Here is a 15,475-nt window from a genome sequence, read left to right as displayed (position 1 = left end):
CATGCGGCGTGCGTTCCACCCCGTGCGTCTAGCTAACCAGATGATCCGGAAGTAGGTGGGACGATTCTGGACATGTGACCACGTACCGCTCCGACGTACGTTTCGTTTGTTTACGTCTTCAGGGAAGACGCTTCCCTGAAGACGTTCACAAACGAAACGTACGTCGGAGCGGTACGTGGTCACATGTCCAGAATCGTCCCACCTACTTCCGGATCATCTGGTTAGCTAGACGCACGGGGTGGAACGCACGCCGCATGTGCGATGTGATGCGAAGGGTTCCTGACTCCATTCACCCTGACATGCTAGCAGTCCCAGTGCCGGGTAGGCACCGATCAATGTAAGAGGCCAATTGGCTATTTTATTGTTCTCTATTTTTATACATTAAACGGTTTTACGCTATGGAGATTCCCTTTTGTTTCTCATATTTCCTATCCTGAATGAATGGAACGGGAGGGATCTATGCCTAAAGTACCATCCAGCCTTCCAGCCTTCATGTGAACAGGCACAATCCTGTACAAGCACTAATGACTTTCTTTTTAGTTAAAGAAGTCATTGGTATCTGGTAAGCAGATATCTATTATCTTCAGGTGTTTTTTCCTCTTGGGTGACGGAATCTTTATATCATCGCAAGAATTGTTGCATCTTTGAGGATCCATGTGTCTGCTTTGATGTTGGTTTCAACTGTTTGCTCTGATCTTTCTAATGGATTGGGACAATCAAACATCACAATTTCATTTATCACACTTGCACTAAGAATTTTGTTGATTTTAATATCACTTTTCACTTCATTCTTTATATTCATTTTTATTATAAACTATGTATTTGATATAATTTCAGTTTAGCACAAACAGCACTATTTAATCCACTGTGGTTGATATAGTTAGTGTGTGTATCTATTGGCAGATACATATGTTTTCAGGTCTCTAGCGCCCCCTACTGTACACCATTACTTATGCAGCTGAGAGCAGAGGGAATGTGATCACTTATAAAAAAGGAAAAAAGGCATTACATTTGTGTACAATGTTGCATGACTGCACAATTGCTAAATAAATTAGCACACAGTGCTGAATAGCAAGAAATGCTCCGGTCATGAAGGGGGTAAAACCTTCCAGAGCTCAAGTGGTTAAAATGTTAGGATTTTTAAAATATACTCTCTATTTGTATTTGTTTCTACTCAGAATCTTGAGACAAAGCAGATGAAAAAAGGAGGAGAGTGGCGTAAGGACATAAACACCACATCACAGGGTTGGTATCCTGTGCAGAAAATTAACTGCGCAAGACGAAAATTAGGCGGTGTAAATCCAAGGGAAATCACGTGGTAAGTACTTAAAGTGTGTATAAACAAAGTATTTTATATTCAAATTACTCCAGATGAGTATTCTAGCTCTTCCTTCCCACCCCCTTAGTTTACCTTTAGTTTACCATAATGTACTGTAGCTCCTTTTTACAATACCGTATTTGTGACTAGCAAAAGTGAGCCTTAGGCTGCTTTCACACTGAGGCGCATTACAGGCGCTATAGCGCTAAAAATAGCGCCTGCAAAGCGCCTTGAAAGAGCTTCTCCTCTCACTACAATGTGAAAGCACAAGGGCTTTCACACTGGAGCGGTGAGCTGGAAAAACGGTAAAATCTAGTGGGGGGTTAAAAGCGCTCCGCTAGCGCCCGAAAACCTCTGCAAAAACGACGGTGCTTTACCACCGACGCCCCCAATGCCCCAGTGTGAAAGTAGCTTTAAAGTTAGGGATTTAGAAGTACAAAGGTTGAGTAGAACTCAACCTCCAGACTGACAAAAAATATGTGAAAAAGTTGCGCTACTAGTGAATCACAAAAAAAAAGAAAAATCATACAAATCAGCAGCCAGCATCAACAACGTGATAAATTGTGCACGAACATAAAAATATAAAATGCAGCGCTTAGGGAACACAAACCCCCCCAGGATCACCCTTAGGAGTAAGTATTCAACTGCTGAATCATAAATAGTGAGAGGAGTAGTATGCAAATAAACACTGAGTGATAAGTGCATAAATGATGCCAAAGGACTCATATATATGTTGAAAGATATTTCTTCTGATGATGGTAAGTATGAGAAAGCAGACTTCTCCGTGCAGCAATCAAAAGGTGTACATATAGGATAACAGAGGGAATGGATACTCTTACCCCAAAGCATGGACACACACGCCATACAGTGGTTCATAGCCTGTTGTGCTTTTTATACCATGCTGTTCTTTTTATTTTGTGTGATCACTTCATGTACGCATCGTGATTGATGACGTTTTTTACCTTTGGTTTTTTATCGAATAAATATTTTTTATCTTGGATTCATCTGCACTATGTGGAGGCCCTTTTCTTTCCCTTCTTTTTCCTCATGATTTGTTCTGCTGATTGGATGTCGGTTTGAGGACTACAGACACTTGTCAGCTGGATGTCGGTTTGAGGACTATGTACACCTGCCAGCTGAAGTCCCTGGTGTGAAACATCTACCATCCATCCTTTTTTTTTTTATGCAGATGCGGGTACACACCATCGTACCACAAAGGTCCCAGTTGGAAAGCCTGTTGGAAACGTCTGTCTGATGCCTGTTTGACCCACCGCCGCACGGCGTATGTGTTCACGCTTTGGGGTAAGAGTATCCATAACCTCTGTCGTCCTATATGTACACCTTTTGATTGCTGCATGGAGAAGTCTGCTTTCTCATACTTACCATCATCAGAAGAAATATCTTTCAACACTTTCCTTAATAGACTATACAGCACCATATAGAGGAGCTCATAGATGTGCTCTTTGTCCATCACAGACTCATCACTATTTTTAGCTTGTGTTTTGTTTTCACATGTATTTTCAGTATGAGTCCTTTTGGCATCATTTATGCACTTATCACTCTGTGTTTATTTGCATACTACTCCCCTCACTATTTATGATTCACCAGTTGAATACTTACTACTAAGGGTGATCCTGGGGGGTTTGTGTTCCCTAAGTGCTGCATTTCATATTTATCTTTCCAGACCACTACTGCTAATATTCCCGGGAATAACTCAAGGAGTAATAAGTTATGCAAGATGTCTGGCTGCATCCAATTTGGGTGCCTATCAAATGCACATCATTGGCCATCTAGATATGCTCCAAAACCGGAGGCACCTGTAAACTTTTTTAACTGAAAATCTTCTGTAAATTCCTTTTGCCAAATGATTGTCCCATTAAAATTACCTAAGAAAGTATCCCAAACCTTTAAGTCTTAATGCTTCTAGAGATGGAAACATGCGAGAAAGGGTTCTTTAAGCCTTTAGTGGCTAGAGCAAACCACCTAGAAAGGATTCTGGCTACTGGGATAACTCTGGCTGCAAAAAGACCCAATAGTGATTGGAGCTCTTTTAGGAATACTTTACGTTTAGACACAAAGACTGAAATTATCGCTGTTATTCTTTGTAGCTTCTCAATTGGCCATCTAAATTCAATCAAAGAAGAGTCAATTGTGATGCCTAAAAATTCAATAGTGGTTGTAGAAAAACTGTTTTCTCCTGCGCAAGTGACACACCAAAGGTATTGCAAATATTAATACATTTGTCAAGAGATTCCTGACATATAGTAGAGTCGGGTGGGCCCACAATCAAGAAATCATCTAAGTAATGAAGGAATCCTCCTGCAGGATAACTTTCTGATAATAACCAATGTAAGAATGTAGAAAGAGCCTCAAAATGAAAACATGATTTATCAAAATAAAACCGGCCTTGAAAATGAAAACCCCAGGGAATTGAAACCTTGCAGGTGCACTGGTAGTAATCGGAAGGCTGATTTGATGTCAGCTTTTGCTAGCAATGAAAATCTACCAAAGTGCCTTGCTAAAGAAAGGGCTTCATCAAATGATGCATAAGAAACTGAGGCTTCAATGTCCGTGACCTCATCATTAAGTGAATTATCTGCTGGATAGGTCAAGTGGTGAATGAGTCGGAAGCTTCCTGGCTCTTTTTTGGGAACTATGCCTAAAGGGGAGAGCCAAAAGTTTGTGAAAAGTGGGGGAAAGGAATGGGCCAGCTATTCTTCCTTTAAGTTTCTCTTTAACAATATTAGAGTACACATAATTAGAACATAGGTTTCTGACCATATAACAGCCTTTACAGAAGGAACCAAAAAAACATCCTTGAAGCCACTAGCTAAGAGATCCGCCATCTTGCGATCTGGGTAGTGATCTAACCATGGCAGCATTTTTGTTAGGTTCACTGGAGTCTTGGCTTTTCTAAAGAACCTGCTGTGGCTGTGACTGAATTGCTGCGGCTGATGCTTTACAAAAGCATCTGCCAGCGGGATGGTTTTCATTACAGTAAGAACACTTGTGTTTATATCTGCTATTTGATAGGAACTTGCATTGCCCTTCATTGAAGGCAAAACAGAACCCTTTACGAAAAGAGTTCTGTGGGCTAGATATTGTTCTTGGGGTAAGTTGAGGCTTTTGTGGTAACAACATGAGGTTCAGCCATAAACCTACATATTTAGATCCCCAGCATAGCAAGGGGTCCACAGCCAATTTTTGACTGAAATTCTCATCGTATGTGAACCAAGTTGTGCCGTCAAAAGGCTTCTGCTATTATTTCTAAGTGCTGAAATAAGCCTGAGCATTTCTCAAGAAAATGCTCTTATAGAACTACTGCGTAAATGCAAAACGCCTGAAGCCAATTTTGCTATTATTTCTAAGTGCTGAAATAAGCCTGAGCATTTCTCAAGAAAATGCTCTTATAGAACTACTGTGTAAATGCAAAACGCCTGAAGCCAATTTTGAAAAGTTTTTGGGATAGCCCTGCTCCTGCCCTTCTCTGTCCCATCCTCAGCTTTTCTGTCACATTTTGACAGGAATTCTTTAGATGCGGGTAATAAGGACAGAATATCGGCAAATTCTCCCCTCATATTTTTTCCTTGACCGAGCTTGCCAGGTGAAAGCCCAAAGGTGAAATCTCACATGGCATGACTTCTTTAAAAGAGGCTTCACCTATTACAGACTGAGAGGGTTTAAAAGCCACGGAGGGGTCATGGTTTTTTGAGACATTAGCAAGGATTCTAGCCATAAAATTTGTACCAGAATCAATATAATTGCCATTGGGAGCAGAATCTGATAATTTCTTCCAAACTGAACCCACATCATCCATAAAATATTATTGCAACATACTGTTAACAGAGTAAGGAAAACCATTAGCACCATGAGACTGTGCTCCTGTACCATTAGTATCATTCACGATAGTATTCACAGCACCAGAATTCTGTGCCCCTTCAGACCCATTCACAATAATAGCACCAAACGTCTGTCCCCCTTTAAACTTTTCAGAATACTGGATAACAAATTTACAATAAGATTTAATTTAGAGATATTAGTATTGGAGAGTATCTCACCACCATAGGAAGCTAGCAAAGCTTGCCCACTGCTAGCAGCTGCCGAAGCTGGCTGAGTAGCATTACCTTTGGTAGTACGGAGTGCGCTTCTGTAAGGAATGCTGCAAACACTCTCATATTCTTCAGGCTGGGGAGAAGCATCCACTCGCTGTTTATTTCTCTTATTTCCCATTTGTCGGCATGGACTGCGCATGCCAGCGGCTGTCTCCTCCATCTTTAATGGGGTTGAGCTTTCCATCCCTTTGGGCAGAGCAGAGCTGTGCCCCTCCTCTAGGCAATGCAGAAGCCACTCCTCACCTCCCAAGGTTTTGGACTTTTCAATGAGTCGGCGGAGCAGGCTTTCCCAGTCTCTCTGGAGTACTGCGCTTCATCTTCCAGCCGAGTAAAGATCCTGTTTTGAGGGCGGTGATTAATGCCAGATGCGCTCCTTTTAACTGCTCCTGCAGCACGGGCTTTTGTTGCCCGCCAATTCTGCCCAATCTGTTGCTTGTTGCTGTGCAAATTAACTTTTGCTGTAGTCAGTAGCAACCTACAATTAGAAGCAAGAGAAGGGGATAGAGTTATGCGGCCCCCCTGAGCTATCCCATGGGGTCCCTGCATATTGCTTAGGGACCTGACAGAGGGTGGTAGAGGGGTGGTGGGCACAGGTTTGTGATTTGTGAGCAAAACATTGGTGACAAGGAGCTGGGAAAATGTGAGTGAGGGTTTATGGAGAGTTGTGCTATATGTAGGCAGGAAGCAAAGGATTTATGAAAATTAGGAGAAACCAATATGAGAGTGCCACTAAGAGTACAGGCTTATAGACATAGAAGGGAGATGTATGCAAGGTGTGGGAAGTTAACAGAAAGTTGGTAGAGAAGTGCTATGTAGAAGTCTGCAATGTGTTGGCACTCAGAAGAGGGGTGCAAGGGTAGAGCAGAGGGAGTTTTAGGCCTGGTGTAGAGGTGTGCCATTTGGGAATGGGGACTTCCAGGCCCTGAACCTTTTTTCTGACAGCAGTCACCAGAGGTGACAGAGTAGGAAAGCACAGAGGGAAATGTGAGAGACAAGGATAATTGAACTTGGAGTCAGAATGTAGTGCAGAATACAGGGAAGTGATAAATACTGCAGTCAGGCCAAGCACATCTTTGTAGTTAAAACAGAAATAGCCCTGCCAAGTTAAAACAAAAAAAAAAAAAAATATTCTCTCTCATCACATATTTTTGTAAATATGTTATTGCAGACTCCTAATTCGGTCTCACATTACCATTCAGGAACCACTCTGACTGGTTTCTAATAATATTTCTATAGGGCTTCTCTCCCTAGTGATCTACAGTATGAGTACACCTCCTAAATTTTTGTAAATATTTTATTATATCTTTTCATGTGACAACACTGAAGAAATGACACTTTGCTACAATGTAAAGTAGTGAGTGCACAATGATTGGCCTTATGCCTGCTGCCTATGGAAGATGAGGTGGTACATGTAAAGGTTCTCATATGACCGCATTCCTTGTCCCATCCATTGACCCATACACAATAGGGGTGTTTGACCTCTATCAGATCACCTTGGATGGCCATATCTACTGCAGATAGGTCTGCCCTCAGCCATGATAAAATGTCTGCCTCTGTCTGGGCAGTTAGCGACCCTGCAAGGATAGAAAAATATGAGCTGTGATTGCTGACTGGTAGTGCAGACTGTGCAGCTGCCTTCCTGATCCTGGCTTCACTACTCCAGTAAGTCATTGACCTGGGGCAAGCATGCAACCAGTGAAGTCTGAAGTCCCATTCTGTATACTTGATTCAGGTCAGTCACTCATGAAGTAGTGGAGCCAGGATATAGATTGACAGCTTTGCTCTTTTATAGTCAGCAATTGCAGCTCTCATACTTTTCTTTGGGAAATAGTATACTATCCTTTGGGTTAATTTTAATTCTTTCCTGATCAGACATAATTGATAACTTGTTGCCCAGACCACATTTAGCAGTGCTGGTTACTATAACTTTATAGTTTTACCTGCCTATATAACTTTTACAATGTTTTTACACACGTTTTTTTAAGACCTAAAAGCTTTAATGGTACACCATTTTAGTACAGTCCCTACTTATGCTTTTTCTTATAAGCTGTCAAATATACACACTATAGAAAGAGTACGCCTGGGGGCGTGTCCAGTTACCTGAAGGTAGCAGCCTATGACCCAAGATCTATGAATTTACAAAGATAAGAACAGAGAAACACAGCCCAGACAAAGTCAATAATGTAGTAGATTAAAACACATATGAGAATTTATTAAACCTAGTAAAATTCACTCACAGAAGTATGGGAATTTTAGGCAAGAAAGTGCTAAGCAGCCATTCTCCTCTGTCTGCCGCCCGGGCCAGAGATCACAGAAGGGAATACCTGACCGTTTCAGAGTCAGAGAGGATACCATACCATAGGTTGAACAGCCGCTAAGCCAATCTGGAGATTTTCCCGCCCTCCAGTGCTACTTCACATTGTGGTCTATGCGCACTAATACGTTTTTGGGAAGTTGTCCCCTTTACCTCAATCATCAAATGTCTGAAAAATCAGCAGACCGCCCAAGGTCCATTACTACAAACTTCATATCAACAAGTCTTTAGATAACATTTGATAGTACTGATGGTGAAGAAACTGTGCTAATCATATTAAACTTGACCTCTGGTCTGACAGGCCTACTATTCGCATGCATTAGGCACATTATTAGTCCAGCGGTCCAAAAAATTGTTCTCTTAAAGGGATTTTCTCACACCAATTTAGAAAAACTACTATAAGGCCATTGATTAGAAAAAAAAACCTACCTTTTTAGGAAATCTGAAATGGCAGTCACTAACGGGGTGGAAGCCTGGCTGTCAAATAGGTCTTTGACAAGTTTTGATCTGGTTTCAGAATAAAAAAAAATTAGACACGCTTGTCCACATATTGAACAGTTATACAGTATACTCCCACACGCTCCTTCCAATGTTCCCCAGAGAAAAGAAAGTTACATGTAGTCATCTTAAAATCTTTTAAATCTCATGCACTCTGTCATACGGCACCCACAATGAAGCGGCAATCCACTGTCTGGAAAGCAACCTCGCTGGTTGTTTTTTAAAAGCAGATTCAAGACACATTTGTTCACCAAGACTTATAACATCTGAAAAATACTTCTCTTCATAGATCTCAACAACAATTTGATATGTACGTACAGTATCTCACAAAAGTGAGTACACCCCTCACATTTTTGTAAATAGTTTATTATATCTTTTCATGTGACACCACTGAAGAGATTACACTTTACTACAATGTAAAGTAATGAGTGTACAGCTTGTATAAGACCCCTTTCACACTGAGGTGCTTTTCAGGCTGAAAGCCGCTTCTCATGTCTCCCCAGTGTGAAAGCCCGAGTGCTTTCACACTTGGTGTGCTTGCAGGACGGGAAAAAAAATTTGCAAGCAGCATCTTTGGGGCAGTTTGTACACTGCTCCCAAAACGCCCTGCCCATCGAAATGAATGAACAGCCCTGCCGAAGCGTTGGCAGTGCTGCAACACAGGCACTTTTAACCCTATGTTCGGCCGCTAGCAGGGGTTAAAAGTGCCTAGCTAGCTGCTGAAAAGCGCCGCTAAAACGATGGTAAAGTGCCGCTAAAAGTAATGGCCCCAGTGTGAAAGGGGTCTAACAGTGTAAATTTGCTGTCCCCTCAAAATAACTCAACACACAGCCATTAATCTCTAAACTGCTGGCAACAAAAGTGAGTACACCCCTGAAGTGAAAATGTCCAAATTGAGCCCAAAGTGTCAATATTCTGTGTGGCCACTAATATTTTCAGGCACTGCCTTGACCCTCTTGGGTATGGAGTTCACCAGAACTTCACAGGTTGCCACTGTAGTCCTCTTCCATTCCTCCATGGCAACATCATGGAGCTGGTGGATGTTAGAAACCTTGCACTTCTCCACCTTCCATTTGAGGCTGCCCCACAGATGCTCAATAGGGTTTAGGTCTGGAGACATGCTGGGCCAGGCCTTCGCCTTTACGCTTAGCTTCTTTAGCAAGGCAGTGGTGATCTTGGAGGTGTGTTTGGGGTTGTTGTGTTGGAATACTGCCTTGCGGCCCAGTCTGTGAAGGGAGGGAATCATGGACACAAAGAAAAGAGGGCACACCAGCCTAGAGCATTATCTTTTGGTACATTTATTCAGAAAATATATTGAAAACTACTCACAAAAGTAGGAGACAATCACGCTTAAAAAGGTCTTTGACATATGGCAGTCCGTCTACTGATTGCAGACTCTGAGTCCTGGAGAGTATACATACGAACCACTACTGGCTGACACGTTTTGAAGGCATTCTTTCTTCATCAGAGCCTAACCAGGGGATCATGCTCTGTTTCAGTATGTCACAGTACATGTTGGCATTCATGGTTCCCTCAATGAACTATAGCTCCCCAGTGCCGGCAGCACTCATACAGCCCCACACCATGACACTCCCACCACCATGCTTGACTGTGGGCAAGACACACTTGTCTTTGTACTCCTCACCTGGTTGCTGCCACACATTGATACTATTTGAACCAAACACGTTAATCTTGGTCTCATCGGACCACCGGACATGGTTCCAGTAATCCATGTCCTTAGTCTGCTTCTCTTCAGCAAGCTGTTTGCGGGCTTTCTTGTGCATCATCTTTAGAAGATGCTTCCTTATGGGATGACAGCCATGCAGACCAATTTGATGCAGTGTATGGCGTATGCTCTGAGCACTGACAGGCTGACCCCCCACCCCTTCAACCTCTGCTGGCAGCACTCATATGTCTATTTCTCAAAGACAACCTCTGGGAGGGGGTGTGACCTGGACATGGCTGAGTAAAGTCGCATATTCGGTGAGCTCCTGGCCTCCCCTTGCCTACCTCAGCTTTTCAACCTGCTATCACCGGCATGTGCTCGGTAAAAAGATCCAGAACAAGAGCAACGACTAAGGTGACCCCTTCCAATCTTTCCAGGAATGACATTCAACACTTTTTTTCGCAGCTCCAGCGGTTATCCCCTAGCGCTACAATGGCGGCTGCACGTCGCTCTACACAAGAAGCCCAAGTTTCCTACTCACAGCCTCCATTCCCCAGCTCTTCGGCCCCAACTGCCTACCTCCCGAGGACCCCGGCGGCCTTCCGAACTGACTCATCGGCCCCCCTGCATTCTCCGCTGTCTGGTCAGTTAGACCAGGATATTCGCTCCTTACTACAGCCCCGCCCCACCAAAACGGAGATTGAGGCTCTAATCCTCTGCATAGAGATGCACCAGAGGGACATTCAAGAGGTGCGAGATGAGGTACAAGAACTCTCAGATAGGATCACCTGGGGAGAAACTTCTCTCTCCAACCTGACGCGGCGGGTGATGGCTCTGGAGCAATCCCAAGCCTCACACATGGACACATACATTGAGCTACAACTACACCTGAAGGACATCGAGGACCAGAGCTGCAGGAACAACCTGCGGCTCCGCGGCATCCCGGAGGCCACGGGCGCGGAGGATTTAGGGGCTACTGTTACTGCCATCTTCCAGAAGCTGCTGGATGCCCCTTCGCCCTCGCTGGAGCTTGACAGAGTGCACAGGGCCCTGGGACCGAGGTCCACTGATCCCAATCGACCAAGAGATGTGGTTTGCTGTCTGCACTGCTACCCTCAGAAGGGAGAGATCTCCCGCAGAGCATGGGACCATGGAGAGGTGGACTTTGATGGAGCCCGGATCAAAATACTACCGGACCTGTCAAGAGCTACGCTGCGGCGCAGAGCACTCCTTCGCCCAGTCCTGGAACTAGTGAGGAGACATGGCTGCACATACCATTGAGGGTACCTGCTGGCTGTCCTGATCAAGAGAGATTCCTCCTCCTTCATGCTACGCACAATGGAGGATCTGTCAGCCCTGTTCTCCTTCTTGGGCACATCTCCCATCCAGGTTTCCGACTGGCTTTAATATCTCCTGAGATCTACCAGCAGATCGGGCACGTTTACAGCCCGGGGACCTTCACCAGCACATCCGCAGAGAGGAATGAGGAGATCCCGGGCGTCCTCCCCGGATCAGCCACATGAGTTCTGAGCGAGCCGATGCCCTTTGTGAGCTGTGCCCCTTCCTCCCCACACCTCTGGTTCTTGCATAGCAGCGGTCCACTCATCTGCCTGACCGTTGCAGTTTCACTGCTGCAACCCTCCAGCACATCAGTTCCCCCCCCTCCACCCCACCGTGAACTGACCCTGGTGCCTTGCTGAACCCCCTGCATCTTCTATGGGGGAACGAACAGAGCCGCGGGTGAGCCCCCCCCCGACTTTCAAACCGCACCGAGTTGTGCTGCTTCCCATCATCCCTCTTCTTTCTAGTGACAACTCGTGAGTTTTCATTGACGCCTGTTATCTGAGGATATCAACATGCTGTCCTATTTTTTTTGCATTTCCATATTAATAATGTATGTCTATATCTGGGATGCCTTGAAGATGGGTGCTGTTTGGCTTGCAGGTTGGGTGGGGTGCTGCCCTGGTGGGGGGAGGGCTCTCCTTCTCCTTCTGCTAATCACTCTTAGCTGTCCCTCTTTTCCTGGGTTTGGGATGGAGGCACACCGTGGGGGCTGCATTACATTGCTTGTGCGTGTGTGCATCTCCTAATGGTGGATCCGGGAGATAGGGGTGAGAAATACAACACTTCACCATTGAGAGGAAGAGGGAAACTGGCAATATGCCTCTTACGGGCGATCCCCGGAATGCTAGCCTAATGGTAGTCACCTGCCTGTGGCTTCTCTCTACGGCTACAGGCGGGGAGACTCACATGGCCGAGTCGGCCCCGGGAGGAGGGACAGGTTTTGAGATGGACATTAACAAACTCCTGGGGTCCGTCCTGTGCTGCTACATTCCAGACTAGCCTTAGAGGTTACATGCAGTACCCATGCAGGACTATAAGAGATCCGACCCGACCTCTTGCGGAACGGTCTGGACACCATCACACTAGGGATGGGAGGTCCCAGGGGGATACACACTCACAATGGCACTGGTTTCTTGTTCCTACGGAATTGACATGACTGTTATTTCACGCTCATACATGTTGCACTATAGATGTACTGTTTTCATGTTGGTATGTTACGTTTTGTTGACCATTTTATGTTGCTGGGGTGAGTAGGGCGGGCTGGGGGCTCCCCCTATTGGTCCTGTCTAGCCTCTCCTAAGTAGGTTTGCACTCAATTCCCAGCTGCTGGCTGGTGAGCGTCTTGGCAAAACCTTGCCTCACTTATAGGTTACTCTAGGCTGCTGTGCCTCAACACCGCTGCCTGGTTCTTTTCTGCTTTCCTCCACGGATCTTTCCACCCTCTTTCACTTCTGACACTTTGTATTTTTCTTCTCTCTTTTTCTCTCCGCCCCCTTCCCTCCCTACCCTATCCCCCTCTCATGGAGGTCCTAGATGTGATCTCGCTCAACGCCAAAGGCCTAAACACGCCTGAGAAAAGGCGGATGCTCCTACAAGATCTACATCGTCTTAAATTGGATGTGGCCTTTATACAAGAGTCTCTGGCAGTTGGTCAGAGACGACCAACTGCCCATCCTTCAGAGCCGATCGTTCCCTACAGTGTACCATTCCACTAACCAGTCGGCTAAGTCGAGGGGGGTGTCCATCCTCCTCTCGGGGAGGGTACCATGGACCTATGTAGACTTAATCACAGACCTTGGTCGCTTCCTGTTTTTGAAGGGCATGGTGGGCGATGTCAGGGTTACGTTGACTAATTTGTATGCCCCCAACGATCACCAGGAGGTGTTCTTGAGTAAGACGCTTAGAAAATTGACCACTTTTTCAGAGGGCCATCTGATTGTCGGGGGTGACCTGAATGTCCCACTGACCCCAACGGATGACACATCCTCCGGTCTGTCATCTGTTTCTTTCTCCTCCCCTAACCGCAGTACACAATCCGTGCATAACAGCCAACTAATTAACATATGGCATCTTCACCCCGCAGAAAAAGACTTCCCCTTCTATTCTCTTCCCCACATGTCCTACTCACGTATTGATTATTTCCTCATGCCCAACTACACGCAGTGCGAGCCTTCACTATAGGCTCCATTACCTGGTCCAATCATGCCCCAATTTTTCTGTCATATGCCCTGCACGACTCCCTGACGGCCAAGACCAATCAATGGAGACAGAACTAAAGTCTCTTGCAGGATAAGGAGGTATTAGCGGACGTAATTAAAGATTTGGACTTTTACTTTAGCGTCAGCGACACTCCTGACTGTGACCCTGGTACTATCTGGGAAGGACACAAGGCGGTTGTTCGAGGCGTGCTGATAAAGCACGGATCCAGAATCAAGCGGAAGTGTACCAAACAGCTCAGGGTGCTTCTTGCAGATCTTGCCGCGCTGGAGAGCCACCATAAAAGGGTGCAATCCCCCTCTTTGGAGAGGGATCTCCTTACCAAATGTACACAAATTGCAGATCTTCTCCAATTTAGGGCCAAGGCGGCGTTGCAGGTCTGCAGGAGGTTCTCCTACGAATCTGGGGATAAATGCAGGAAACTTTTAGCGAGAACACTGCGAGAGCAGAGACTGGAGACCTACATCCCACATATAGTTCCGCACAACAGACCCAAAGTCACGAAACCCCACGACGTAGCACTGGAATTCCGGAAATTCTACAACTCCCTGTACAATCTGACGACCAAATCCCCCACCCAGGAACAGATAGAATCCTATCTATCATCATCACTTATGCCCCAATTAGCTGAAACGGACAAAGACAGTCTTGAGGACCCCATTACCATCGAAGAACTTCAGGTAGCGGTCGGTACCATTAAACAGGGCAAAGCACCAGGCCCAGGTGGTTTGACGGGCCAATACTATAGGACCCTACTCCCTTCTCTCACCCCGTATATGATCAAGCTGTTTAATGCACTTGGCTCCTCCGAGACGTTCGCGACTGACACCTTATTAGCACACATCTCGGTGATCCCTAAAGAAGGGAAAGACCTAGCCTCCTGTGGAAGTTACCGGCCAATCTCTCTGCTCAATTTGGGCCTGAAACTTTTTACAAAAATATTGGCCAACAGGATACAACCCCATATCCCGAACTTGATCCACTTAGATCAAGTGGGCTTTGTTCCTACACGGAAGGCTAGGAACAACACTACGAAAGTGTTGAATTTGCTTCAGATAGTCAACAAATCCCAGACACAATGCATATTTCTTTACACCGATGCGGAGAAAGCCTTTGACAGGGTGAATTGGAACTTTATGTTGGCGGTTTTACGGTATGCCGGCTCTGGCAACAGAATGTTACAGTGGATTTCTGCAATCTACTCCCGACCGGCAACTCGTGTATGAGCTAATGGTATACTATCAGATCCCTATAAGACCCCTTTAAAATTATGAACAGGACACGTCAAGGATGCCAAATATTACCCCTCCTCTTCGCCCTGTCACTGGAACCCTTTCTCTGCTCGGTCAGACTCAATCAGGACATTACTGGAATCAAAAAAGGAGACGACCAACATATGCCGACAACATGCTATTTTCAATCACGAACCCTCTAATCTCGCTCCCCAACTTGATGAGGGAGTTTGAGAGGTATGGGGCTCTCTCCAATCTCCGAATTAACTTCACCAAGTCGGAAGCAATGGGGATCAACTTCCCACAATTATCGATCGTTCGGCTTCAGGAAACTTTTAAATTTAAATGGACGGACAAAGCACTGACCTATTTAGGCACATTGATTGCACCCAAAATCTTCGAGCTAAACTTCCCCCTACTGTCACAAAGAGTTAAAATACTTTTAGATAAATGGAAAACAGGCCTCCATTCTTGGTTCGGTCGCTGCAACATTATAAAAATGAGCATCCTCCCCAAGTTCCTCTACCTCCTCCAGGCGTTACAGATCCACATACCACCCACATATTTTAAGCAGGTCCAAAAGACTTTCTTTGACTTCACCTGGGCACAGAAACATCCACGGATAAAACGTGAACAGCTGATGCTCCCTAAGCAATACGGGGGATTGGCAGTTCCAGACATGCATAAATATTACCAAGCTATACATTTGAGTAGGCTGATTGATTGGAACAGACATACTGACTTTAAGATATGGGTTCGTATTAAACAAGACCA

General features: G+C 45.2%; 1 protein-coding gene across 2 annotated transcripts in view; it reads left to right on the top strand.

Moving 5' to 3' along the window:
• The window catches only part of PRKDC (protein kinase, DNA-activated, catalytic subunit), a 712,087-nt gene that overhangs the window by 683,138 nt on the left and 13,474 nt on the right, over positions 1-15,475 (top strand). Inside the window, exons 85-86 of one of the 2 annotated variants that reach the window (XR_012244521.1) lie at positions 1,179-1,318; positions 2,508-2,620. Coding sequence is in view for 1 of the 2 variants with exons in the window: in XM_073631567.1 (XP_073487668.1) it covers positions 1,179-1,318 (140 nt within the window). In the remaining variant the exon portion in view is untranslated. The remainder of the gene's footprint in view (positions 1-1,178; positions 1,319-2,507; positions 2,621-15,475) is intronic. The other variant, XM_073631567.1, reaches the window with a different exon arrangement.

This window comes from Aquarana catesbeiana, linkage group LG05 (genome assembly GCF_042186555.1).
Source record: "Aquarana catesbeiana isolate 2022-GZ linkage group LG05, ASM4218655v1, whole genome shotgun sequence".
In the NCBI taxonomy this organism is placed as follows: domain Eukaryota; kingdom Metazoa; phylum Chordata; class Amphibia; order Anura; family Ranidae; genus Aquarana; species Aquarana catesbeiana.
Note: the sequence above shows the minus strand (reverse complement) of the source record. Positions and strands in the feature narration are given on the sequence as shown.